This window comes from Pavona decussata, unplaced genomic scaffold, assembly GCF_977016875.1.
Source record: "Pavona decussata unplaced genomic scaffold, jaPavDecu1.1 SCAFFOLD_29, whole genome shotgun sequence".
Taxonomy (NCBI): Eukaryota; Metazoa; Cnidaria; class Anthozoa; order Scleractinia; family Agariciidae; genus Pavona; species Pavona decussata.
The window spans coordinates 796,258-822,638 of NW_028145452.1; the positions used below are offsets into that span (position 1 = coordinate 796,258).

The window sequence follows — 26,381 nt, forward strand, 5'->3', positions numbered from 1 at the left end:
AAGGAGGAGGTTTTATCAGGTTTTAAAACCACTGCACGTGATATTTTATCGACCATTTTGTAGGTCAATGGGGTTATGAATATTATTAACCAGTTTTTGAAGAACGGATATACGCCATGTGGCCGGGCTTTGAGGATGTTCACTGGAAAATAGTGTAAAACGACGTTTTTTCTGTTGCATGTTCTCCTAAATGAACCCCTCCATTTTTGTTTCAAACAGGAAAGGGGGGGGGGGGGGGGGGAAGGGTGAGGTCACAGGCTTCATGTCAGAGATCGGGCACGTGGAAAAGCACTGATTTTGAGAAATGTTACTCGACACTCAAAGTGACGTCAGTGAGATTAGTTAAAAATAGTCAAGGTGAATCTAACTTTCAAAGCCAATTTTTGTCTATAAAATGTTCAGAAGAAAATTTGTTTTTATATCTAAAAATGGGGGCACCTTCATGTGCACCAATGCTTGTACTGTTAACGAAGTAACATCAAAAATTAATGTAAAGTATATGTGAAGTAAGAATTACTTATTATTATTCTGTGAGTGACACAGGAATAGTCAAAAAAAAGGAAAGGAATTCTGAGTGCTTTTAACAGGAGTTGAACAAATTAGTAAGAACATCCAAGCTTTTAATCAGAAGGTCACATGATCTACAACTGTTGGGAGCACTCGGATTTCCAGTGTGTCACGTGCTGAATAATACATCATTCTCTTTTATTTACCAGGCTTAAATGTTTCATCACATTTATTCTATATGGGAAGTACTAATACGTGTGATAATTTCCACAAGAAGTCAGAGTTTTGTTGCTGTTGTCTCAAATTCAAAGATGCCCACAAGAACATGAATCCAAGGGTTTTGTTGACCCTTTATCCCTTAATGTCAAAGAACAAATTCTTATATCTTGTTCCCTCACTTTTCTTATAAAAGTACTAAGATAATTCCCCTTGGGTGATCATATCCCAGGGGCACCCAACGGATCGTTTCGGTAAATTATCTGTTCCGAAGGCCCTTAATCCCCTACAATTTTCTTAAGGGAATTTTCACCACGAACTTTCGTGATATGGGAAATTTAAGGCCTAGTGTTTTTGGATTGATAAAAATGTTGTTTCGGGTCGAAAAAAGGTCAGCTAAGATTTTCTGAAAGGAAATAAGACCTAAGGTTTTCGGGAAATGGACAAAAATGCCCTACTTATTTCGAAAAGACTCAAGTTCCCCTAGAATGACCGAACAGATAAAAATATTATAGCGCTACCTAAAATGAACCTATAGAGCTTAAAAGCCACTCCAGATCGCCTAGAATAACGTTTCAAAGGATCTGAGAGAAAATTGTCGTTGGGTGCCCCTGATATCCTTAATTCTCATGACCGCAGGTAATGAATAAGCATTGGTATTACCAGGAGAAATTTGATGCTGATCACTGTTAGGGCTTAAGGAGGCTCCAGCAGTTTTTCTGGACTTAGGGTGGTTACAATCTCGCATACAAGATAAACTTCGATCTCCTTTATACTAAATCATCATTTCAACATATGATCAAAGTAAATTTTTTCATCGGTTTCTAAGCAACAGCTACTGCCATAATTATCTCGAAATCTAGTCAGACACTTTATGACGAAATTTTAGGGATTTAAACATCTCATCTCATCTATATTTACCCTCGGATTTTGTATATTAGCCGGCTTATGCAGCTAATATCTCCGAGCAATTACCCACCCAACTTTTTGCGAACAGTGAGTGGGTTCTTTAACGTCCCACAGAGTTATTTACAAACAAGTGTTGTGAGACGGGGCCTACGGCTTATCGTCCTTATCCGAGAAGCCTAGAAAGTCTATCCATTTGCAGATGTCATCACAAAGGCAGCACTTTCTCCTCAGTTATTTCAAGACCCTGATCCGGCCGGGGTTTGAACCCGCGACCTCCTGCACGGTAGTCCGGTACTCCACCAACTGAGCTAACTGGTCGGCTGAGCTAACTTGTAGGCGAAATAAGAAAAAAAATTCGGTAAGAGCGTTTTCAGGTAAATAATGAATCAATTTTTACGGGGTGATTTTGTTTATTTCCGCATTTTTCACCAAGGTTTTCAATATCTCTGTATAATAAAACTTGACATTTTGCCTTTTCTGCTAAAGGTCTTTCCTCATAGCAAAACATTGAGCTTCATGGGTGTCTCCGATTTGAAGATATTTATGTTTGAAAACAGTTAAAATAAAGCGCAGATGAATGAAAAAGTTCCTACTTTGCAAAAATCGAGATATCTTTAAAACGCCCACAAATTTTTCTGTTAAATTACAAGCGGTTAAAGTAAGAATTCTTTTCGATATCCACGCAAGTTTTAGACTCAAGAACCGAAATCGGTGTTAGATAAGAAGGCTGAATCTTGGTCAAGTTTCAGTCGTTATTCGCTTTCTCCGAGCAAGAGTTTTATTTTGTTTGCCCCGGTCTATTTCACTGCTATTTGCATCCTGTGAATATTTATGATTGCGTGAAGTCGTGCAAAAGGTAAAATTTACAATGGAAGACTTGAGAAGCAGGAACATATGGTTATGTTAATTTTAACTTTTGCACGACTTCACTGTTTCTAAAGTTGGTTCTTCAATGCATTTCTTGATTTAAGGACGGTGCCTACTAATACCGAAGTATTTTTGTGCGGTTTATGACTATGCGGGAAAAGCAGATCTTAGTAAGGCCTATTGGAATCCAAAAAGAAAATTGGGGGTAACCACGCATTTTTCAGAGATAATTAAGTAACAATATCTCTAAAAAGCACCAAAATATAAAGCAATGCATGCAGGCCCGTAGCGTGGGGAGGGGCAGGGGGGCTTGAGCCCCCCCCAGAATTTTTGGAAGTTAAAAAGCAATGTGCCCAAAAAATATAATTAAAACAAATTAATGTTGAATTCTGAAGCTGCAAGTGCCTTTTCACAACCTTTTAATAGCCTGTTTACTACCTGTCAATTTCCTTCGCTAACAGGGACTCCTATCTTGTGAATCGGAAATAAGAATCAAAATGGATTGAAATCAACCAATCTGAAGCCGTGAAAGCTGTCGAAATAGATTACTTGTTTTCTAAGACATCCGCTCATTTTAAGCAATACAAATATCCATAGTTTATAACAATTTAGTGTTCCCGCGTTGTCACACAAAAAAGCCACACAAATATGTCCTCAAGACCAGAGGAAAAAAATTCTCCTGCAGTCGGATTCTTACTGCCCGATTCCAAATTTAAAAAGAGAAAGAAAAATTTGTCGTCGTTTGTCTACGTCCTCGTTCAAACGTGAAATTAGGAGACTTTACGTAGTAGCCCACGTTATAAAGAAAAGGCAAAAACATGTATCTAAGAGTGTGATCCAGGGTGCAAAGTTATTGTCTTACTTACTAAATCTACCGGGGTTTTTTGATGTTCTTGTTGCAGGGGCAGTGTCACCTATTTTTTGTGTCTCTTTGAACAGCCAAAAACGTATTTGAATCGATGAAATCGTCAAAATAATGTTTCAGCTTTGTTAACAATAACTCTACTAGTACACAGAAACTGGTATTAATTATGTTTGGCTGCGGATGGCTTGGATGGAAATGGATTGCAACTTGAAAAAATTGGCCAATTTTTTCAAGTTCTTCCTGTGTATTGTAGGGAAAACGATAAAAACCTGATTATAGTTTGTTCCTTCTCGGAGAAATCGCTTAATATTTTCTTCCCGGTGCTCTAACGACAATTTCACGTTATTGAAAGGTTCTTTGTCAAAAATTGGAGCGGGTTTGACCAAAATACAACAAAATCGCCGTGACAGTGCCCCTTTCAACTCCCAAATCAGTCTGTTTTTGAGTGATGGGGGGTAGTTTTGTTTCACCATTTTGCTAAGCCCCCTCAGTTGTTTTAGCCTTGCTACGGGCCTGGCATGGGATTTTTTCCCAAATTGAAGCTTAAGGTGGGGCTCTACCTGAATTTGAGTGAAATTTGAAGAGTTTTAAGAATGGATAGAAGAAAGAAAATGATTTTTGGAACACTAACAGACAGTCGACAACCACGCAAGAGCACCCCAGGTTGCTAGTGGACTAACTTGGTATCCGTCTATTAATTATTAACTACAAATTCTAATTTTAAAACTTCACTATGAATGGAGGGTTTTTGTATTGCTTGAAATGCAAACAAGATATTTTCATTTGACCGATTTTAAGCGGCGTGAAAATGGCTTTTAGGTGAACCCCCACCTTAATTTTCTCTGAAAAATGCATGGTTACCCCCAATTTTCTTTGAGATACCAAAGGCATTTGGTAAGTTCTGCCTTCTCCGCATAGTTTTAAACCGCCCAAAAATATTCCTGTATTAGTAGGCACCATAGGAAACCCGAGTATCTCGCGATGCGCCGAACGTATGCGCAGTAACAATAGTAGGCACCGTCCTTAATGGGGTGACCACCGTGTCTCGATCTCCACCCACCCGTAGGGGCTAGATCCCAGGGCTCGAGCGATTTACGCTCGTCGTGAACTGGCCTGGTTACTAAGTCGATCCCTGTCGAGTTGGAAGCCAAGTTGTTTAGCATGCTTCTCTTATGCATTCTACGTGTAAATTTTCAAAAGAGAGCGCTACATTTGGTTTATTAGCGGTTATCAGCGCCCGGCTAAATGTAGAAAGAACTTATGCTGCGCAGTACCACGATTGGAACTTTGCAGTGGCACTTGAAAATGACAGCTCTTCATTGTGGGAAAATCTACAGCATTCGCTGCCGGGTAGTGACTGTGATGTTGATGTCTTTCATTGTATTGTACTTCGTTTATTTCGCGAACATTCCGCTCTCAGAGTTGTTTTTCCTGATACCAGGAACTAGGCCAAATATTTATGGAATTATGTTTGATGCTGGCAGCACGGGGAGCAGGATACATGTTTTCACGTTTGTGAAAGCTAAGGGTGAGTTAGTTTAATGAAGTTTCTTATGGACACGAAATCTGAGATTTACACCTCAAAGGCGTACAAGTTCAATCGATAAAATATGTAGAAAGTATCTGAGCTTAATTTTTATCAAAATAAATTAATCGATAAAAATCGATGAACGTGTACGTTGTGACTAATCGATAATTGGCTTAACTGCAGAATGCCTTACCACTCCAAACCATCTCTAAACTAGTGGCTAAGTGGGTAGGCAGTCCTGTTTTCTGTGTAGCTGCATAATCAATTCTGAATGTAAATATATGAAACATATATTTTGAGCTGTGGATGAAATATCAAATAGAAGAAAGATCTGGCTAGATTGCAGAATACCCGTCCCACCAAATATCTAACTTAAAAAACTGCAAAATCTGCTACTGCAGTCCCGCAGCCGACTAATTTGCATCCACTACGGGACTGCAAACCGCGGTAGCACTCCAGTTTAATACATTCCTCGTTCTTTAATCCATCCGCTACTGGACTGTTGAGCGCGGTAGCACGGACCACGGGTTTCAGAGTAATGCACCTTGCCAGTGGACGGGTATTCTGCAATTGCTCCAAAGATCCTTGCAGTTAGTACGCAACTTAAGCAGTTGCGAAAAGAAAGCCTGAAAAAAATTCATAGTCAATTCTGTCAGTCAAACCTAGGAAGATCATACAGGGAGGAGTTGTCTTGTTCACTGCATAGCAGTGAAGTTGTTGTAGTTTAAAATCTAGTTTTTGGTTTAAAATTTTTCAAACCAGTTCAATTTTATTTTCCTTTGTGCAGTATTCATTACCACAGTCCGAGATAGTCTCAGTTTTAGTTTCAGTTTATTGTTTTGCCATAAGTTGCACCAAAGCAAGAAAAAAAATTATTATTTAAACATTAATGGCAAGGAAGCCCAAGGGAAGCCACCAGGTTTATAAGGAATGGGCTCCCTCAGTAAAGGGAAATAAAAATCAAACTGGTTTGAAGATTTTAAAACCCAAAAAAATTTGAACCACAGCAAATCAACTTCTGCCAAACCTAAGAATATTGCAGAGGGAGAGCTTGACCCATTTACTGTGCACCACAGATTAGTTCTGCCAAACCTTGTTTATGGCTATTTCTTGTTCTTGGGCTAAGAGTGACTGCAGATTCACATACTCTGTATTCTGTATTCTGCAGTTATGGCTAATCATCAATTTTGCAGCTATCTTTTTTAAATTCTTTCCTGAGTGGCCATTTGGTGACTACATGCAACTCTTTAGATTTGGTAGCTAGCACAGTTGGCAACTCTAGGCAACTCTCATGTTGAGGGTAAAATGTATTAGCTGGATTATATCTTATCTGAAAAGTACCGGTATCCATTCTTTGAACAGCCAGGGTGAGTTACATTGTATTTAAGTGCATCCTGTTAATGACCCTGGTGTTTTTTTTTTTTTCAGTTTTACTTGGGTGAAGTACATGTAAACCATCCTTGTAATCTATAATAATTTTATCATTATAGTGAAGCTCGTTCAAGTGTTTCTACCAATAATATAATTAGAATTTGGTTATTGCCATGTTGATTTCATTCCTCTTTTTAAGAATGTGTCCTTTAAATGAAGAATGGAAACTTCAAACTGACATTGATATATTGGATTTACACTTCATGATGTGCATCAGGCACATGAGAGTTTGGCAGTTTGTCTAAAGCCACCGTTACACGTTGAAACTTTTAGCTGAAGCATGTGTGCAACAGCGCTGCAAACAAGTTTCATGAGATGGTGTTACACAGTGAAACTCAGGATCCGAAATTAACTTTTTTAGGCAGGCGCCAACTGGCGACTGAATATTTTTTTTCAGTCGCCATATGGAAAAATGTGATCGCCAAAAAGTGTCAATAACATTTTTCCTTCGCAGTAAAACACAAACCAAACTTTTTGGTTGCCAATTTTTTTTAAGAATCAGAACGAAGAGAACGCATTTTGGGCCGCAATGGCGATTTTTCTGCTAATGAATAAGATTAAATACAAACACGCTGATCGAAGCTGTGAAACGTTGTGGTAGATTTAATTAACAACAGGAAAATCGGTTTTAAACTTCAAGTAACGGTAAAAGGTAAAACGTAAAGGTAAAAAGTAAGTGACCAATTGGCGGGAGGCTTTGAATTTTATTTTAATTGATTTGTCTGAAATCAAAGTTATTGTTTGTATAATGATCGTGGCATGAAATAGTTAATCGCCCGTTGGCGACCAGTTGTGAAATTCTGGTTGCCAGTGCAAATTTTAAGTCGCATTGGCGACCAGGAAAGCTCAATTTCGGACCCTGAAACTCTTGTTTTTTCACCACTGCGACTAATGTGAGCCGTTGCAGAAGTAGAAAGTGGTTCTACTTTTCGTGAAACTTGTCTCGCAATGGATGTTCGAAAAAGTTTCACGAAACTGACCCTGAACTTACACGGTGCAATGCCTGCTGAAACTTGTTTCGCAGCGTCGTTGCACACAAGTTTCAGCTTACTTAACTTGGCACGGGCCAGGGCTTAAGACTAAAATTAGCCAATTAGCCACAGACTAGTAAAAATTCAGTTTTGGATAGTACACTAGGTTTTGAGTTTTCACAAGCCATTTTGTTAACAAATGTGGCAGATTTTGTCCTAATTGCAGGGTTTTCAAAATGAAAAAAAGTACCAGGAGGAAATATGAAAGTAGCCGGTGCCGTTTCTCGCGGTGGGAGGGTGCAGGAGGGGGATACCCCCTCCTGCTGGAGGAAGGGGGGTCACGGCAAATTTTTAAATTTTGCATATACCCAGAGATGCATTCTGGTGCATTTTCAGGGCAAAAAAGTGTTTGTTTGGAGGTCATTGTAAACTGAATTATAAACAAGAGTTTTCTTCAAAATATCACTCAAAAGTCAAATCCAAGTGACACCATTTGTCTATATTGTTTTGAACCGATGTTTTAGTTTTATTCATAACAAACGGCAAAACCTATTTTACAGTAATTGGAAACTTGTACTACAGACAGCACGGCATCAAAAGCTAATTTGCATTCGTTCTCTGTTACAAATGTTACTGTAGAAAGTTGGTAAAGAGACCGGAAGGTTATGTTTTCCACTTAACGTGACTTTACATCATATTTTGCTCGATACCCCCACAAGATGACACAGACAACGTTATCAGAAGTCAACTTCGCCGGAAGACAGTCGGCTCTACAGCAAAAGAAAAAAACTCGTAAACAAATCTTGCCTTTTGTTACAACGTACCACCCATTGGTGCATAACCTTAAAAACATATTGATCCAAAACTGGAGGTTCATACAAAATCAGCCTTTGCTGAAAAGCATATTCAAAAATCCGCCAATTATATCCTACAAGATAGGACAATCTCTTAAGGACATGCTCGTTAGGGCAAAAATATAAAGGCAGCGTTCATAAAAATATACACCACATAACGCAGTGAGCCGTGCAGGCCTGTCATTTCTATTATTATCACTGTTTGACACCAAACTGGGTTAAACACAGTTGTGATATCCGCCTTTTCATCTGTGATAGCATTATGACTTTCTTGAAGGAAGCTATGTACGAACTCAAATGTACGGACTGTGCTCGCAAGTGCCACATGTATAATTCGCCTACCGGCAAGATGAGAAGGGTAAAAGTGGGCGTCATATGACAGAAACTTCGCAGAACCTCAAATAGTTTCCGGTTCATGTAAAATGTCGTTGAAACAACCCAAAGACAACGCTGGATAGTAGTTGATGAACATGAAGAAGATGTATATAAACTATAAATTATAACAAAAATTAAAATCTGGGCAAAAATATCCACGTCCGTAATCAGCTATGTTATTGACGTAAATTAATACTTTGGAGACAAAAAGTACCTGGTGCAAACACTAAAAGTAGCCAGTGACTTGCGTCGGACGTCTGGTGCTTTTGAAAACCCTGTAATTGTAATTATTACACTTGTAGTCAAAAAGGCACAAGACAAAGTAGTGAAACTGTGCATGGCAAATCTCGGTAGTGAAAATTTTGTTTTGGCTAGCAGGGCTATCAACTCTCCCAGGTAATCTGGCAGTCTCCAGATTTAGGTCTGTAATCTCCAGGTTTTTAGCCATTTCTCCTGGTCTCCAGATTTATTTCTGTAATCTCCTGAATAATTGACGAAGTTTGTGATTTGTCGTGGACTGGACAAGAAAATTGGAAATGTTTAGCGTTGTTTCTCGTGATGCGATGCCTCTGTAAGGCGCTTTGTTATTGCTGGCCGGGGAAGTCAAATTCTCCATGTTTGAAGACTTTGAAGACGTGTGAGGTTGACAGCCTTGGGCTAGTGAAATTAGACCTGTTACAAGCCACTGGGCTAGTCAGCCACAAAGTTAGTCCCCAACCTTGGTAAATTTACTAACCAATAAAAAACCGGTGTTTTATAGTTTATTTTTCTCCTTTTCAACCATTCCAAAACTCTTACAGTGCAACGAACTCAACCTGGGCCACCCAACATTGATCAGCCAATCCCAGTACATGTTTACAACATAGGAGTCTGGCTTTGGTAGTTTGTAAACCAATCAAAAACGGGAACATTTCTTTAAATTTCAAAGTGTCAGTTGAGTTCATTGCACTGTAATGTCTTGATTTGTGTTTTTCATATTTAAAATGCCACGGTGAGTGTAAATTGTGCTATTGCCTGCATTCAAAGGTTTCTATTTTGTTTCTTTTTGTTCCGTGAAGGTGGGCAATTGGATCTCAGGAGGGAATTCTTTTATCAAGTTAAACCAGGTCTCTCAGCTTATGCTAATGATCCTAAACAGGTCAGTAATAAAAAAAATGCCATCCTAATCTTGACAGCTAGATGATGTTCTTGTCAGTTATGAATAATGAGCAGGGATGGCACAGTGGTGAGAACACTTGCTTCCCAACAATGATTGTGACATAGATCCAATTCTGAACTGACATCATTTGGGTTGAGTTTGTTGTTGGTCTCATCCTTGCTCCAAGAGGTTTTGCTCTGGGTACTCCTGCTTCCCCCTTTTCTAAACGACCAACCGCGAAATTTCAGCTTGAAGCTATGGCTTCAAATGCCACTCTTACACAATATCTTCACTATTTTAAAAGACAACACTCTCAAACTTGGCCTTTTTACTAATAATTATTATTTTAAGGTGCTCTTTCCAACAGTATCAATAGTTTTGTGTTACCTAGTGTACATAAAAAATTTTAAACTACCATCATGATAAGAGAGAATAGCAACTAGTTTCGTGTTTTTCCTTTGCAGGGGGCACATTCAATAGAAGAATTACTTAAGAAGTCAAAAGAAATTATTCCTAAAGAACGGTGGAAGCTTACTCCTATTTCTCTGAAAGCTACTGCTGGTCTTAGAATGTTGCCATTAAACTCTTCTAAACAATTGCTATATGAGGTACTTATCATCCTATTTTAATGCAGTTAAATGCAATTTAACAGAGTTAACAACAAGGAGCGCTTGTTCCATCCCGTTGGCCATGCGGCATTTGCGAGATGCGCATGTACCAAGACCCGTCATGCTCTGGGACCAGTATGCATCTTAGCGTGGTCTAGTGCATTTAGTACTTTTTAGCGTGCTTTATTCAGCGTGGGTGTATCACAAACATTGTGACTCATTTTATAAGCAGTTTCTTCCCTCCCCCTTCCCTCCCCTCTTCCACTGATGTTCTCAGTGTGACGGGTGCCTGCTTTCTTCCCTGCCGCGTGGGGGCTCATGGCTGGGTTGCCAGGATTTCCCAGCCATGGGAGCTGGCTGCCAATAGTGGAAGCTCCTGGTTATCACAGGCACCCAACCTCCACTTAGCAACAAAGTTGTTAATGTCATATAACTATGAAGGTGATGCTAGTTCTACAGCAACTACAAATGTATGTGTTATAAGTGGCCCAGATGTTTAAGAGCTGATTCAAGCAGAAGCTACTCCACAAAATAGCCAAGATTTTCATGTTGCTTGTTGAAAAGTTAAAAATAATATATTACAGTCGAACCTCGATTATCCGGACCTCGATTATCTGGACCCAATTTTTTCATGAATATTAATTAGTTGTGATCTTGAAAACTAAAAGTCGCAAAAAGCCCAATATTCCTTTCAAAAGACTGTTGAAACAGGGTATTAACCTGTGCACTTTTCAAAATTCGCGAGTGCAACGAGACAATACATGAACTAAAAGTTTTTATTTGTAAATACATACAGGCTGTGTAGATTTCAAAATTAAAATTATGTTCTCTTCGCTGTAACCTTTTGTTTACATTTCTATCTCATTAATTTTCATATTTTCGATTATCCGGACTCTCGAATATCCGGACTATTTACCGAGGTCCCGACGAGTCCGGATAATCGAGGTTCGACTGTACCTGTAATTTTTTGTTTTCAGAGGCTAATTTTATGGTTAAAGTTAGAGGGTCTAAGTCGCAACTGAAGGGCAAAACCTTTTAGAGAAGTCTCTCTTGATTACTACTAATAGTACTATAATAAAGTGGATTCAATTTGCTGGTACTTCTCTCCCCTCCCCTCGTTTCCATTTCTGTAAATCATTTAACTCCAGCTACAAGTTTCACGGTAGTTGATTACATGACCAATAATTATTGTTGAGGGCCTATTAAGGTCATTCCCCTAAAATAGAACCTACACTCAGATTTTTTCCAAGCTTTGCCCATGTGTGGTTCACTATATGTAAACTGTAAAAATTAAATAAAAAGAGGGGGTCCTCCTGCTTGTTCTTCAGCAACGAAGCATTGAAATATGGTAATTTCTGCATGTTTGGACTAAAAGGACCATAATAGGAGCATTTGCCAAAAACAGGAATTATTTTCTGAAGAGAACAGTTAACGGCTCATTTCATGCAATTTTTTTCCTGTTCATGAATCATTTTCAAAGTGAAATCTGCTTGAAAACTATTGCTAACCAGTACTACTGAGATATTCAACAAAATAATCTAATTCGTTACCTCTGAAGGTAGGCCAAAATGTCCATTGGCGAGATATTAGGCGCAAAATTTGATATTTCTAACACTAGGATTTTCCTTAAATTTTCACGGTAGTTGGCAAACGATATTGTGGTTAGAAATCCGAAAAGATAAAATAGGTTCACCAGGTTGGTTTTGCAGATATTTCACAAAGCAGTGGTAAATTGAGCTTCAAAACTGGTTTCTCCACGAAGGGACTGGGGCAAGTCTTATGAAAACACCTTAATTTCCGCGCAAAATGCAAATTAAGAGTTTTGTTATTAGATGCAAGTCAGATTGAGTGATACTCAGTAGTTAGCTAGAAATGAGAGTAAATTTTTTATTTTGCCATTGTGCGCAGTTGAGTTGCGCACTGCAAAACAGGGGAATGACCTTAAACAGATAAGAGCATACGATTCTTGTATTTGTACAAAGTTCCAAAGGAAATCATCCCCAATAATGGCAGACCCTGAAAGAAGTGACATCTAAACCTGCATGGGTATTAACAAATCCTGAAAGTGGCAACTGGGTCTTTCAAGGCTAGCAACTACTATTCTGTGTAGCTGGCAATAACAGTACTGTCAGCTGTACAGGCTAGATAATTTCATGAAAGCTGTATAATTATTTTGTTCTTGTGTTTTAATAGGTGGATAGATTATTTAGAGATTCTCCATTTTTTCTTCCTGGACAAAGTATGGTTGACATTATGGATGGCCCAGATGAAGGATTATTTGCATGGATTACTGTCAATTTCTTATTAGGTTAATGCTATTTTCTTGTCATTGTAGCTTAATATTATATACTGCATATAGTAGATACATGTACATATAATAAAGAAACATTGTACACAGAACTAAACAAAATAAGACCTCCTGTTGTTGAATGATGAGTATATCAATTCCATTCACTTTCTACAATTGCTGGCCACCTCTTCCACATCCTTTCACAAGCGATAACCCAACCACCTCTGCACATTTTTTTCCAGTCACTCTAAAAACAAAAAAATGTAGTGGGTTCCTCCTCCTCCTCCTCCTCCTCCTCCTCCTCCTCCTCCTCCTTCTTCTTCTTCTTCTTCTTCTTCTTCTTCTTCTTCTTCTTCTTCTTCTTCTTCTTCTTCTTCTTCTTCTTCTTCTTCTTCTCCTCCTTCTCCTTCTCCTTCTCCTTCTCCTTCTCCTTCTCCTTCTCCTTCTCCTTCTCCTTCTCCTTCTTCTTCTTCTTCTTCTTCTTCTTCTTCTTCTTCTTCTTCTTCTTCTTCTTCTTCTTCTTCTTCTTCTCCTCCTTCTCCTTCTCCTTCTCCTTCTCCTTCTCCTTCTCCTTCTCCTTCTCCTTCTCCTTCTCCTTCTCCTTCTCCTTCTTCTTCTTCTTCTTCTTCTTCTTCTTCTTCTTCTTCTTCTTCTTCTTCTTCTTCTTCTTCTTCTTCTTCTTCTTTATCATCAACATTGTCATTGTCATCATCGTCATCATCATCACCATCATCGTCACTGTCATCATGATCATCATCATCATCATCATCATCACTGTCACCATCTTCATCATCATCATCATCATCATCTGGTGGGCACATCATTTAACTTTTGGCGTAATTTTAACTTTTAGCCTAAAATGTGACCTGACCATTTCAATAGGTAATCTTGTGTAACCCTGACGCAGGTATCATCTTACATGTTCATGTACGTATCTTTCTTTAAATTTAGCATATGTAGAAATATTAAAAAAACCTTCCATACTGATACATAAACAGAGGCAGCTAGATCAAGGAGGAAGCAACTTCTGTAATAATTAATTTATTTAAAATTTCCATGTATAATTTGTTTGATATTAACAGGAGGTCTAAGAAGAGGCAGTTCAAAGCTGTTTGGTACTTTGGACCTGGGTGGAGGTTCAACTCAGATTACTCTCAATCCACTTGATCCGGTTAGTACTTTCTTTTATTTTTTTATCTTGAGGTAACAAAATTGTGATGCGATGGATTGGGTATAGTTTTGTTGCATCAGCATTCTTAAAAGCTCTCATAAATCTCCATTAATTTGGAATTAAACATCTGTTTTGAGGATCCTCTTTATTATTTTTGTACTTTAATGTTTTTTTTCTAAATTATGGGTGAATTTTTTTTCTCTTTTTTCTTATTTCTACCAAGTAAGAAGAAGTAAAAACTGACTCAAACACAGCTTTTTGTTGCTTGTTCTCTTTTCAGGAGAACTTGCAAATGAATACAGTAAAAACCTGCATATAAGAACCTTATGATATAAAAACCTACAGGCTGAAATTTGGCATTTAAATATCCAAAAATATAAGAACCTGTTCAGCCTGGCAAAGAAAAATAGGTTCTTATGCAAAAACAATCACTCCAATTTTGATGGTCAAAATTCTGGATTTTAATTGTGTGAAAAACTTCTGACAAAGAGTTATTGTGTATATGTTTTCTTTGATTTGCATTTGTTTGGATTTTCACTAGATTTCACTAGTGCTAAACCATTTTATATTAGTAGTACAATATTTCTGCCAATGGTTGCACTACGACAACCTCTGAAAAATAAGAACCTATTAAGAACCTAATCAGCCTGAATTGTGAAAAACTACCCTAAAATATAAGAACCTGTTCAGCCTAACCTTGAAAATTCCTAGTTCTTATTTGCAGGTTTTGACTATAATAAATTATTGTGTACGTGTAGGTCAGCTAAACACATATATATGTTATTGTTTTCTTTAAAGGTAACTTTAAGAGATTCTCCAAAAGGATTCTCGAGACATTTAAACATTGCTGACTGCCAGTTCACACTCTATACACATAGGTAACTACAACTACTGCCTGTCAGTGAATAGTAGGGTCAGGGTAATGATAATTAGTTTCTTCCTTTAACTTATAAACATTATTATCAATGTTTATAAGTTGAAAGGAAGAAACTTCCTTCCTTCCCTCATTTCTTTTGTCTTTCTTTTCACTATAGTGTTCTGGGCCCAGTTGTTCAAAGCCTGATTAAGCTAATCCTGGACTAATGTGAAGTTTGATTTGAGTTTAACGACTAATCATCAAAATGTAATCTAAAATGTGTATGATACTGACTTGTAAAACGTTAAAAACCAAACGTTTATAAAAACTTTAACAAGACGTTTCGGCCAAGAATCTTCGGCCTTCGTCGGTTTAAAAAATGACAAATAAGCAAACGCTTATCTAACGGTTCACAGTATGCGCGTGCTACAATCACGACACGTAACGAACGATCACCGCGCGAGAGAACAGATCACGTGAGTGAGTTATAAATTCCAGGAACATCAATATGTTCATTGCCCGCATTTTGGTCTCGCAGAGAATGCCAGGCCTCAAGAAAAAGTCTCTTGTGGTAATCACGCCCTTTGTTGACAATGGTGGCTCGGTCAAAATCTATACTATGGCCAAACTGATTCGCGTGTTGCGCTATCTTTGAGTTGTTATCGCCAACACGGACTGCTCTTCTGTGTGAGCGTTGGCAACAAGGATCAAAGAACACAGAAGAGCAGTCCGTGTTGGCGATAACAACTCAAAGATAGCGCAACACGTGAATCAGTTTGGCCATGATGTTCCTGGAATTTATAGCTCACTCACGTGATCTGTTCTCTCGCGCGGTGATCGTTCGTTACGCGTCGTGATTGTAGCACACGCATACTGTGAACTGTTAGATAAGCGTTTGCTTATTTGTCATTTTTTAAACCGATGAAGGCCGAAGATTTTTGGCCGAAACGTCTTGTTAAAGTTTTCATAAACGTTTGGTTTTTAACGTTTTACAAGTCAGTGTCATACACATTTTAGATTAAATTATGTCCATTCCTAACTGCAATTTCAGTATATTTCACTAATCATCAAACATTCTTCCAAAGATTTTGTCCCTCAGAGTCAGTTTTGACCTTAGACTTGTCTTTACCATTAGCTTAAAATTAGATTTTAAAAACATTTTGAACGAGCAAACTGGAAACCAGGGAATCGGTTGTCAACTTTTTAGTGGAATGGTTAGGTGGTGGGTTCACCCAGCAGGGGACCTGCCTCAGGGCGAATTTGTAAAATAAAATAAATAAATAAATAAATAAATAATAACTGGGGATTAGCGTTAATTGGCTTTTGAACAACTGGGCCCAGATAACTAATATCTTTTGGGCATATATCACACCCAGTGTTTGAGAGAGCAATTTCTTTTTTATCCAACATGATTGAAATGGTCGATTGTGTTTAGTTACTTAGGTCTTGGACTCATGGCTGCAAGGACATCCATTCTCCAGTTAGGAGAAACTGTTAAAGAATGTAAGTGTGTAACTTAATAGCTTTTTGTAAGAAGCCTTAAGTTTTACAGACAAATGTTACACTGAAGGTTTCGCCTGAAGGAAGAAAAATGAATTTTTTTCTTTGGATTTAAAAGTGATAAAAGAAATTTTTCATCAACAATAAATATATAGAAATTTCATTAGAGCTTTTGGTACTCACCCAAGTCCCTTTGTCACTGATGTAAGGACTGATTCACAAGATTGTTCTATTGATGTAGATTTGAGAAGTTGACAGGTGTGTTGATGGTAAATGTAAATTGCTTTGTGGATTAGTAAGCGGTCCTTCTCTCCCTTGGCAGGGTTTCTATGGGTCATGGAAATTATCCTGGAAGGTCATGAAATTTCAACATTGTAAAATCCAGGTCTGGAAATCCAGGAAAAAAAGGAGAAGTCATGGACAGTTATGAAAAATTTGATTTTTTTTCCTGAGCATAATGAAATTGTTGTCTTAATCTCTTGTACAACCAATGAGATTCCATGATTCAGCTTTTTCAATTCACCTCAAAGGCATTCTGAACAGTTACTCCAGTCTCCTACGACCCAGAAGACCCTAAATCGTTCAAGTCTACATGTGCTTCATGCATCCTAGCTTGCCCATCGCAACTGGTTTGCAATATTCTGCCATCCCTGCCTGTGCCCCTTTTTTCACCTTTTTTCCTCTGCATTTTCCCTAATGAAGCTAATAAAGATATCAAATGTGAATAACGGAGAAACGAAGACTCAGAAAAAAATCCGAGTCCCAGATGGGATTTGAACCCACAACCCTCCGTGATCTAGTTGGATGCTCTAACCACTGAGCTACTGGAGACTCCATGGTGAGCTAGGATCAAATTGTAGGTATCGACTGGAACCGCATCACGCGGCTACACAGTCACGTACTGACTCATGAACTCACTAAAAGCATTGACTCATATGAACTCACTAACAGCACGATGCTGTTAGTGAGTTCATATGAGTCAGTACGTGACTGTGTAACCGTGCGATGCAGTTCCAGTCGATACCCACAATTTGACCCTTGCTCACCATGGAGTCTCCAGTAGCTCAGTGGTTAGAGCATCCGACTAGATCACGGAGGGTCATGGGTTCAAATCCCATCTGGGACTCGGATTTTTTTTCTGAGTCTTCGTTTCTCCCTTATTCACATTTGACATCTTGTTGTTGTTGTTTGTTCATTAGAAGCTAATAAAATAAAATAAAATAAATCTGGATTGGATCGCTATTAGGAGTATATTTCATAGAACAAAATCATACAAGCTGTGGCTTTATAAAATTTCTCATAGTGTAATGCATTGTTCATGTTACTCAGTTTTGTAATATACTATTCATCTTTTTATTGCCCTTTATTCCTTTAGCTAATGGCAAAGAAGTTAAAATGAGTCCATGTTTATCAAGCAGTTTTAGAGATCGCTGGAACTTTGGTGATAAAAGCTTTGATGTTGGGTAAGTACATGTATGTTTACTTAATTACTACTTAGTATACACAGGGTTCGTGCTACTCCTTGAAGTCCTTGAAAAGCCCTGGAATTTAATTTTAGATCTCAGGGGCGCTTGAAAAGTCATTGAAAAGAAGAATTTTTTCTGAAAGTGCTTGAAAATAATGAAAACTCCTTGAATTTTTTTGTTCGGATGGGAAATATTGTAGGATTGTATCAATATTAAGTAATTCAGGGATTGAGCACAGATTTCAAAATTGGGGACAGATTATATCGGGGGGAGCATTTTTAAAGTTGCTATTGACCAATGAAAACATTTTGATACATAGTGCAAGACAGAGTAAACTTGCTTTGAATACTCCTTGAAGACTCAGTTTTTAGTGCTTGAATTCTCCTTGAATACTCCTTGAATTTTATGTCCAAAACTAGCACAGACTATGTATTCATAAAATATTCAATTTTACATTTCATCAGGCAGAACAGTGTATCCCACTTGAAAATGGTGTTTGTTGGAAAGTTGTTCATTGTTCATGAGTGCACTTTAGCTCTTTAACATACACTCTGATCCATCATCTGTGTCTTTGGTGCTAGCGCCACAGCATTCATTTGAACCCTTTAGGTTCACCTCAGGAGCATACTGTAGGGTACAGGACATGTCTGAGTCCATCTGGCTCAACCAGATGCAGCTCTTGCTGTTGAGCTAAGGGGAGACTTGTAGCAAGCTCAGTCTGGTCATTTCATAGCTTCATATGAAACCTGCATACTGTAAGGATTGATCAATGATGTTGAAACTGTCCTGCACTATGATGTAATGTTTAAAACACGAGCAGCAGCGTTTTATCGGGATTTAAAACCATGAGGCGCAGCCGAATGGTTTTAGACCAGATGAGATGTGTGCTATGGGTTTTTTTTGAACGGCTTCAAAAACATTCCTGGAAAAGCATGTGTCAAGAGAGTTCACAACAATGATGCTTTTGTGAACATTGAAAATTAGCATACGAGAAAAACATTAAACACTGCATACTAATAGGGAGGAGGTTTTATCAGATATAAAACCACTACATGTGATGTTTTAGCGACCATTTGATAGGTCAATGGGCTTATGAACTATTAAAGGGACACAGTCACCTGGTGCACATGCGCATTAGATACCATTTCTTAGCTGATTTGCATATCACACTTCATCACAAGTCTCGCGCTGAGAAGCGCATCCTTTGAAAAATGTAAACAAACCTTGTCGAGTCGACGAAGTATTTGCCAGTCAAAATTATTTTAAAGTGATTATAGACCTAATGTCATTTTAGAACGCTCATTTTCTTGATACCATGGAGAATTTACTGATGGACTTGTCCCGGGAAAGTCACGTCAACGAATACCTCTGAAGTCGAAGAATCGTTTAATCGTTTATTTCGGTATCCGGTCGGGTGAAACATTATCTTAGCTGTTTCTACGTTTCACAGTGTTTGCATGAGAAGCAAATTGAGTTCAAATATTAGAGAATATGTCAATTTTAAAACGTAGCGAATCGACTGAACTGCAGTGTACCGAAACGACTTTGTAGCGAAACTACCGGTAAGCTTTATTTCTGCTTTCAATCATATATTTTGCTTTCACTATAATTTCGTTTCCACAACTTCTCCGTTATCTAAATTTAGGAACCAAACGCATGTCGTTGCAAGAACGCTTCCTCGACCCGTAGAAAACAAGGTTCTACCGGAGGTTTTCCTTGTCGAAGAGATAATCGACTGTGTACCGAAGCTTGTCTTCGTCTGAGCTCAAAACCAAGCAGCCCTGACGCGTAGTTCGAATCGTTTACAAAGATTTCCACCGCACGAACCTTTCGCCAGGTTGAGAAAATGTAATTTTCCAAATATATATAATGGTGATTTGTTCTCCAATGTTTTTGATTGATTTCTCTCGTTATTTTAGTCAACGCAGGCGATTTCTTCCGCCCGGTGCCTTCACGTTTCCCTCTTCTTTTTTTCATGTTCCGTTGGAGACGCGATCCATACTATTTTTAACCAAATATGATAAAATAGTATCATAGGATGAGCAAAAGCATACTCAGAAACAGGTTTCCAGTAAAAGATTGAAAATCCAATAAAACACTGGGAAGATTGAAGCGGATTTCTAGATGCCGACGTGTACTTTTGATTTCGGGTTGAGGTGGACACTTTTCAAAATTGACAAAAACTAACGTCCAGGTCAGCGCGCTCACAAAGGTGACTGTGTCCCTTTAATGAGTTTCTGAAGAAGAAAGGAAGATGGTAATTTTTTACTTGGCCATGAAATAAAAAGGATAAATTGTTGAGTTTGGCACAGGTGTGAGACAGAGGAAAAATTTGAGTCATGGATGCTAAAGAAAATGTTTGTTGTTTTCTTTATTTCTTTCAGTGGTCTTAGCAAATATGGATTCAGTGCTTGTATGGAGCAAACAAGAACATTTATTTCTGATTCAAAAGTTCATAAACCAGGTAAGACTATAACTGCAAGCATGAACTACTAAAACAGATTGTTTTAAAAGAAATTCCATACACGGTATGGTACATTGTAAGCCCAATCTGTATTAGGAGTACGTTCTTTCTACCTCAAATGCAATTAATATTATTATATCTCTCAGTTAGTACGTACAGTGTGATTGGTCAATTTTGCAGGCCATATTTCAGTTTACAGCCTGCTAAATTTGAAAGTTTACTTTTCTGCGCGCCCAATTAACCTCAGAGGTATAATAGATATCTTACTAACCTCATTTTCTCGGTCTGTACTATACAAGCTGTAAGTTGTTCAAATTGATTTATGGCTCGTGCTCTTTGCGCTGGGGCCATACATGTAAAAATAAATAAATAAATAAATAAATAAAAAATGAAAAATAAAATAAAATAATATAAATCAACTGGAAAAACTTCGTCCATAACTTACAGTATGGACCTCGAACTTCGTTACTAAGAGGCATTTAAACTCATCACAAATAGATGAGTTTGGGAAGTGGTGCCTTAAAGGTTAGCGGAGTGCCAGATGCAATATGCAGCAAGGAGGTATCCATGGCAATCCTGGTAGTGGGAACCACCCACGCAAGCAGCCGCTAACCGGCATCGTCACACTGAAAAGAAATTCAGTGGAACCCAACTTACCTGAAGAGATACATACCACAAGGTACCCACACCCAGAAGGGAGGGAGTAGAGAGGGCAAGAATCCGCAAAGATTCGCTAAAGAGAGCAGTGAATTGATCCGCGACGGTCAGCTGAATGAGCAACGCAAGTTATGCAATGAACAACAAGGGCCCTGCAAAACCCCTAGTGGCCACCCTGCGGTCACATACAGCTGAAGGGGAAACCGCTGGCCGCATTGGTTTGAGTTTAACTTTGCCTAAATTATATTTAGCCACATGTAATTAACATTATGCAATCTAATAGCAATAGATGTTACCACATAAAAGACATTTCTTTCTTTTTTCTCTCATGTCAGCTGGTATTAACTCAATAGAGATGTATGCATTTTCGTACTTCTATGACCGAGCTGTGGATATGGAGTTGATTGGTGAGATTTTTAGTCATAAAATGATCATGACGATTTGATCAAGCAAATAAAAAAAATTATGTCATATACACTTTAAAACAACAAAGAGAACTAAAGTGTTTGTTAAGAAAGAAGCATTACATATTACTAGCATCAAACGTCCCCTCAACTACTGGTATTAATACAATAATAATAATAATATAATAATATAAATTCTAATTGCAGATAAAGATAATGGTGGTACCATTACTGTGGGGGATTTTATACGTGGAGCGACAAAAGGTATGTAGAACGTCACAAATTTCATTCTGTTTGTTTAGTCCCTGTTTAAAAATTCAATTTTGCAGACTATTCAAGTTCTTAAAGTAGCCACAATACTATCTTGATGTTTTCACCCAAGCCATTTTTATTATTATTATTATTATTATTATTAGTATTATTATTATTAAATGAATATTATTGTAAATAGGTTCTAATAGTTCTTTTTTCTACAGTTAACTTGTAAATAGCAATTTGCTTGGAGTATGTTAATAAACAGATTATTATTAAAAAATATTATTATTATTATTATTACTATTATTATTTATTTTTTATTAAGTATTCGTTGAGCTCAGACATCTGCAGTGCTTCTTCTCTTTTTCGTCTTTGCAGTGTAGGCTCAAAAAGCATCTCTGACGACATTGGTGTCGTTTGGGCTAATGCTTCTGTTATGAAAAATTGACAAAGTTAAACGTACAGAACTTCCTATAGAACAGTCAAGAATCGGAAGGCATTCAGCCGTGACCTATAAGAACATTCTAGAACGATCTATTTCTTATGTAATTACCTTTGTTTAGAAACCGTATAATACTACTAAATTTAGTTCTTAAAGGGGAAGTATCGTGGGCTTTTTCATATCTTTTGTTAACAATGATGAAATAAGACCTTATCAGCTGCCAAATAATTCTAGAGTGACGAGAGGAAAGAAATCAACTCAATTCTTGAAAGGAACAACTCGTGATCAGTTTCAGTGCATTTTGGAAACAACTTAGCCTAACATTTTTCAAGTTTCAATCCATACCGGCCTATTCTTCCTCTGACCAGAGGCACTAATCGACCGTTTTATTGCACTGGGCTGATAATTTATAACAAACTTGACAATTATTTGTTTGTTTCTGCTGACAGACAAACATTTTTGGGTTTTGAAATGACAGCAAATTTGCGTGATACTTCCTTGGTAGTGTACGTATGTAAGAGCGAGTTTCGTCTGCTCAGTGTAAATGTGCAAATGTGGAGAAGCTTAGTGCTGTAATTTGAGAAATCAACGTTGTGGAAATAAACCAGTTTGTTGCTGTTACCGGCCAACCTCGTTCCCAAAGCCTCTCCTCTTCACGTCCCAGGGACGTGAAGAGGAGAGGCGCTGGGAACGAGGTTGGCTACCGGCAATCCTGAGTTCTTTTCAGGAACAACCCTGCTCTACATCGACACTTGTAATAGCTTCCTTGCCACGTTATGTTTAAAACACGAGTAGCAGTGTTTTATCGGGATTTAAAACCATTGCACATGATGTTTTATTGACCATTTGGTAGGTCAATGGGCTTATGAATTATTAATAAGTTTTTGAAGTGTTCTCTATACACTGTATTTTGTAGTCCATGTATTCAATATATTTGTGGCAAATAATAAATCTGAGACTGAAATTTTTGGCAGTACTCTTATTGCAACAGTTTTGCGCCTGAGTTCTTATTGTTCTGTCCATTATATTGTTTTGTTTTTGTTTTGATAGCTTGTTCCAAGGAATCTCAGTCTTCCCCATACCTCTGCTTGGATGCAGCTTTTATAGTCACATTATTAAAGGAAGGATATGGTTTTACAGAAGACAGAAATTTAACGGTGCGTACCATGCTAGGTCAGAACTGAATAACAACGCTTCATCTCTTAGTCTCAGCTTGGGGACGTTATTAGCATGTTGTTAACATCTGGGTCAATAGACCCTTCTCCAAAATGGCGGCAACATGTTTGAATGAGTTAAAATTGGACTGAATGAAAAACTGATACCAGCACTGGAAAAAGCACCTTTACTGTAGTAACCTTGCAAAGTTTCAGCACATTAGGTGTTATATCAGCTTAGGAAACGTAAGATGAAATTTGACAAATTTACAGACGTTTGTATGACTGGGGGTATACGTCATACCCCCAGTCATACAAACGCCTGTAAATTTTTCATTTTTCAACTTACATTTTCTCAGCTGATATTACACCTGATATGCTGAAACTTTGCAGGGTCACTAAAGTAAAGTGCTCTTTCTAGTGCTAGCATACGTTTTTAATTTTAACTTATTTGAATTTTTGGCCGCCATTTTGTAGAAGGGTCTATTTCAGCCTTAGCGTTCTCATAAAAAAAGGAGTGTATACCGGTTAGTAGTCACATTGCACCTCTGTAAATTCGATGAGATTGTATTCTTTTTTTATTTTTTGCACCAAAGTGTTTCTACAATGAGATAATAAATTATTTAAATGATAGTAAGGGGAAAGTTACTAGTAAATAGTGTGAACAATCAGCTTAGAAAATTAGAAGGAGGTTGAAATGAATTAGGATGAAAAATGAACGTTGGCGAGGAGGTCTCAACGAACCGCAGGCGTCACAGCGAAGAGGCCTCCTCATGCTTTATTAATGTTTAAAAAATGAGCAGGAGTGTTTTATCGGGTTTAAAACCACGAGACGCAGCCGAGTGGTTTTAAACCCGATAAAACACGTGCTGCGAGTTTTTTGAACAGCTTCAATGACATTCCTGGAAAAGGGTGTGTCAATAGAGTTCATAACAATTATGCTTTTGTGAACATTGGAAATTAGCAGACGAGAAGAACACCGCATACTAATGAGAAGTGTTTTATCAGCTGATAAAACACCGCATACTAATAAGGAGGAGGGTTATCGATATAAAGTCACTGCACGTGATGTATTATCGACCAGTTGATAGGTCAATGGGCTTATGAATTATTAAGGAGTTCTTGAACGATTTTTTTATGTTGTCTCATTTGCAGCTTCATATGAAAATAGGTGATGTTGAAATCAGTTGGGCGTTAGGAGCTACTCTGGATCTGCTTACCAAGATGACGTGATACTAGGAAACATTAAATATAGAGGTGTAAAGTGGTGACGTCATAAACACTAAATTTGTGACATCATGAAATTTGCTGAGATATTCAGAAAGAACCTGATGAAAAACGACTACTTGCCAAAAATCAGTTTGCCAAATCAATTTTGGGACGAGCCCCCAAATTGTAACAAGATGCTGATTTTTGGCAAGTAGCGATTTTTCATCATGCTCTGACCGAAGATCTTAACAAATCCCATAATTTCACAAATTCCAATATTTGTGACGTCACACTTTAGGACTCTTTAAAGGGAGCTTAAGCAACGACGACGGCAACGGCAACGAAAACGTCACCCGAAAATATATCTTTATTTCATTTGTGCTACTTCGCGATTATTTCAACTCGCTCAACTTTTACAAAAATGGCGAACTATCAAGGAACCAAATTGGTAGGAGTTATGTACAAGTTAAGAAAGAATATGAAAAATTCACCGTCGTGCGTTCACGTTCTCCACAAAACCTTAAATGTGGTCATTTCACGTTGTTGTTTTGCAGAGGACGGCAAAGAATTGTACTAAAATGTAAAACGCACGTGCAGAGCGATTGTTTTTGCTCATTAAACTTATAATTTTGCGGCGTTGTCGTTGCCGTCGCCGTCGCCGTCGTCGTTGCTTAAGCTCCCGTTTGTCTTAAAGGGGGCTTGTTAACGGGGCGCTTTCCGTTTGGCTGACGTGCAAATTGACTCGTGGATCTAACGGAAATTTTTCCAGAACAAACAAACGACTTTTGAGATACTTCACTTTTTCCTCTCCAACCAGTTGGAAAGAAAATTACCGTCCATCTTCACAAAATTTCCATTTCCATTTCAGTGTCGTCTCCTTGCATCATCACGTAAGTTTCTTGATCTTCCAATGAGATTACAACCTTGCACTAAAGGCGACTTTTCAACCTCGTTCCCAGTGCTTTTCCCTTTTCGTGGAAAAGTCCTGGGAACGAGGTTGGCGACTTTTTCCGCCCAGATGGAAAAAAACTTCCATTCCATTCAACACGGGAAGTTTCCGGAATTTCCAACCACAAATTTTTGCTGAATGGAGAGTGCCCAGATTAACTCTTTAACTAAATTACCAAAATACTTCCAATTGGTGAAAGCGCTGTGTAATCTTTGTATAATTTTGGCTTTCTTTCAAGGTTGGCCATTTTTGGCCAGTTATAATTTATACAATAATGAGAGGTTTTCGATTGGAATTTTAATATTTTGTGTAATGTAAAAGGGAAACCTGCTGCACTGTAAATGGAATCCAAATACTGTAAAGGTTATTTTTAATGTTTGTAAATACTGTTTGTTGAAATTTATTTGAAAAATCTGTCCACATACATTTTTGCCTTTAAATGTGCCATTTTGAAAATGGGGCAGATAGAACATGAAGTAGAGCATTAATATGGGGAAAAAGAGATGTCTATGAGGGCTTTGACAGTGAATAGCGAATCTTACCATGAAAAGTAAATGAACATTTCACAGTCTAACACTGCGTAGGATTACCAGAACACACATCGCACATCTCACATGAAAAGAAAAAAACGTGTCGTCCCGAGTGGGACTGGACCCCACATCTCCCCGGTTTCTAGCCGGGCGTGACGACAATCTCGTACCCAGAGTCCTCAGACTCTTTGGCCAGCGTTTGGTTGCCAGGAGATCAACCGCTGGCCAAAGAGACTGAGATCTCTGGGCTGGGTTATTCGAAAGCCGATTAACGCTAAACTACGATTAAAAGTTAACTGAAGTTTCCAGCTCGCTCTTTAAAAGTGGTTTCAAGGCCTAATTTCAAGCTAAAGGTAAAGAAAAGTCTAAGTCAAAACTGAGGGCCAAAAATCTTTTGGAAGAATCTTTACCGATTAGTAATTAAACTCAATCAAAGTTTACGTTAACCCAGGATTAGCTTAATCGGGCTTTGAACAACTGGGCCCTGGGTACGAGATGGGGCGTGATGACCACTACACCATCGAGGCAACCACGATGGCAACGTGGCCTCTTTGCACGTTGTTAGTCTGCAAAATGTTCGTTTATTCGTACTAAGTCTTTTCTGGCTTCGAAATACTTGGTCGGTTGTTACCATGAGCATACTGAATTTTGGGAAAGATTTATTATTTATAGAACAATTTTATGCATGAGGATAGTTACGTATGGAGAGCTGGACAGAAGACCATCCAGTATAAAAGGGAATAAAGCTTAGTATTAAGCACCTCA

The 26,381-nt window shown here is 38.1% G+C and overlaps 1 protein-coding gene and 1 non-coding gene across 2 annotated transcripts; both read left to right on the plus strand.

Annotated features, from left to right (window-relative positions):
* The first annotated feature begins 4,497 nt into the window (after nucleotides 1-4,497).
* Nucleotides 4,498-26,381, plus strand: LOC146484811 (ectonucleoside triphosphate diphosphohydrolase 5-like). The gene is made up of 13 exons (XM_085104284.1): nucleotides 4,498-4,892; nucleotides 9,582-9,661; nucleotides 10,126-10,269; nucleotides 12,463-12,577; nucleotides 13,642-13,730; nucleotides 14,529-14,608; nucleotides 16,022-16,089; nucleotides 17,462-17,549; nucleotides 19,937-20,016; nucleotides 21,009-21,080; nucleotides 21,285-21,341; nucleotides 22,825-22,931; nucleotides 24,084-26,381. The coding sequence occupies exons 1-13, from the start codon at nucleotides 4,625-4,627 to the stop codon at nucleotides 24,159-24,161; spliced, it is 1,326 nt and encodes a 441-aa protein (XP_084960410.1). The 5' UTR covers nucleotides 4,498-4,624; the 3' UTR covers nucleotides 24,162-26,381.
* On the plus strand, nucleotides 17,139-17,212 carry Trnas-aga (transfer RNA serine (anticodon AGA)). Its single transcript has one exon. It is a non-coding gene; the product is annotated as a tRNA-Ser (tRNA).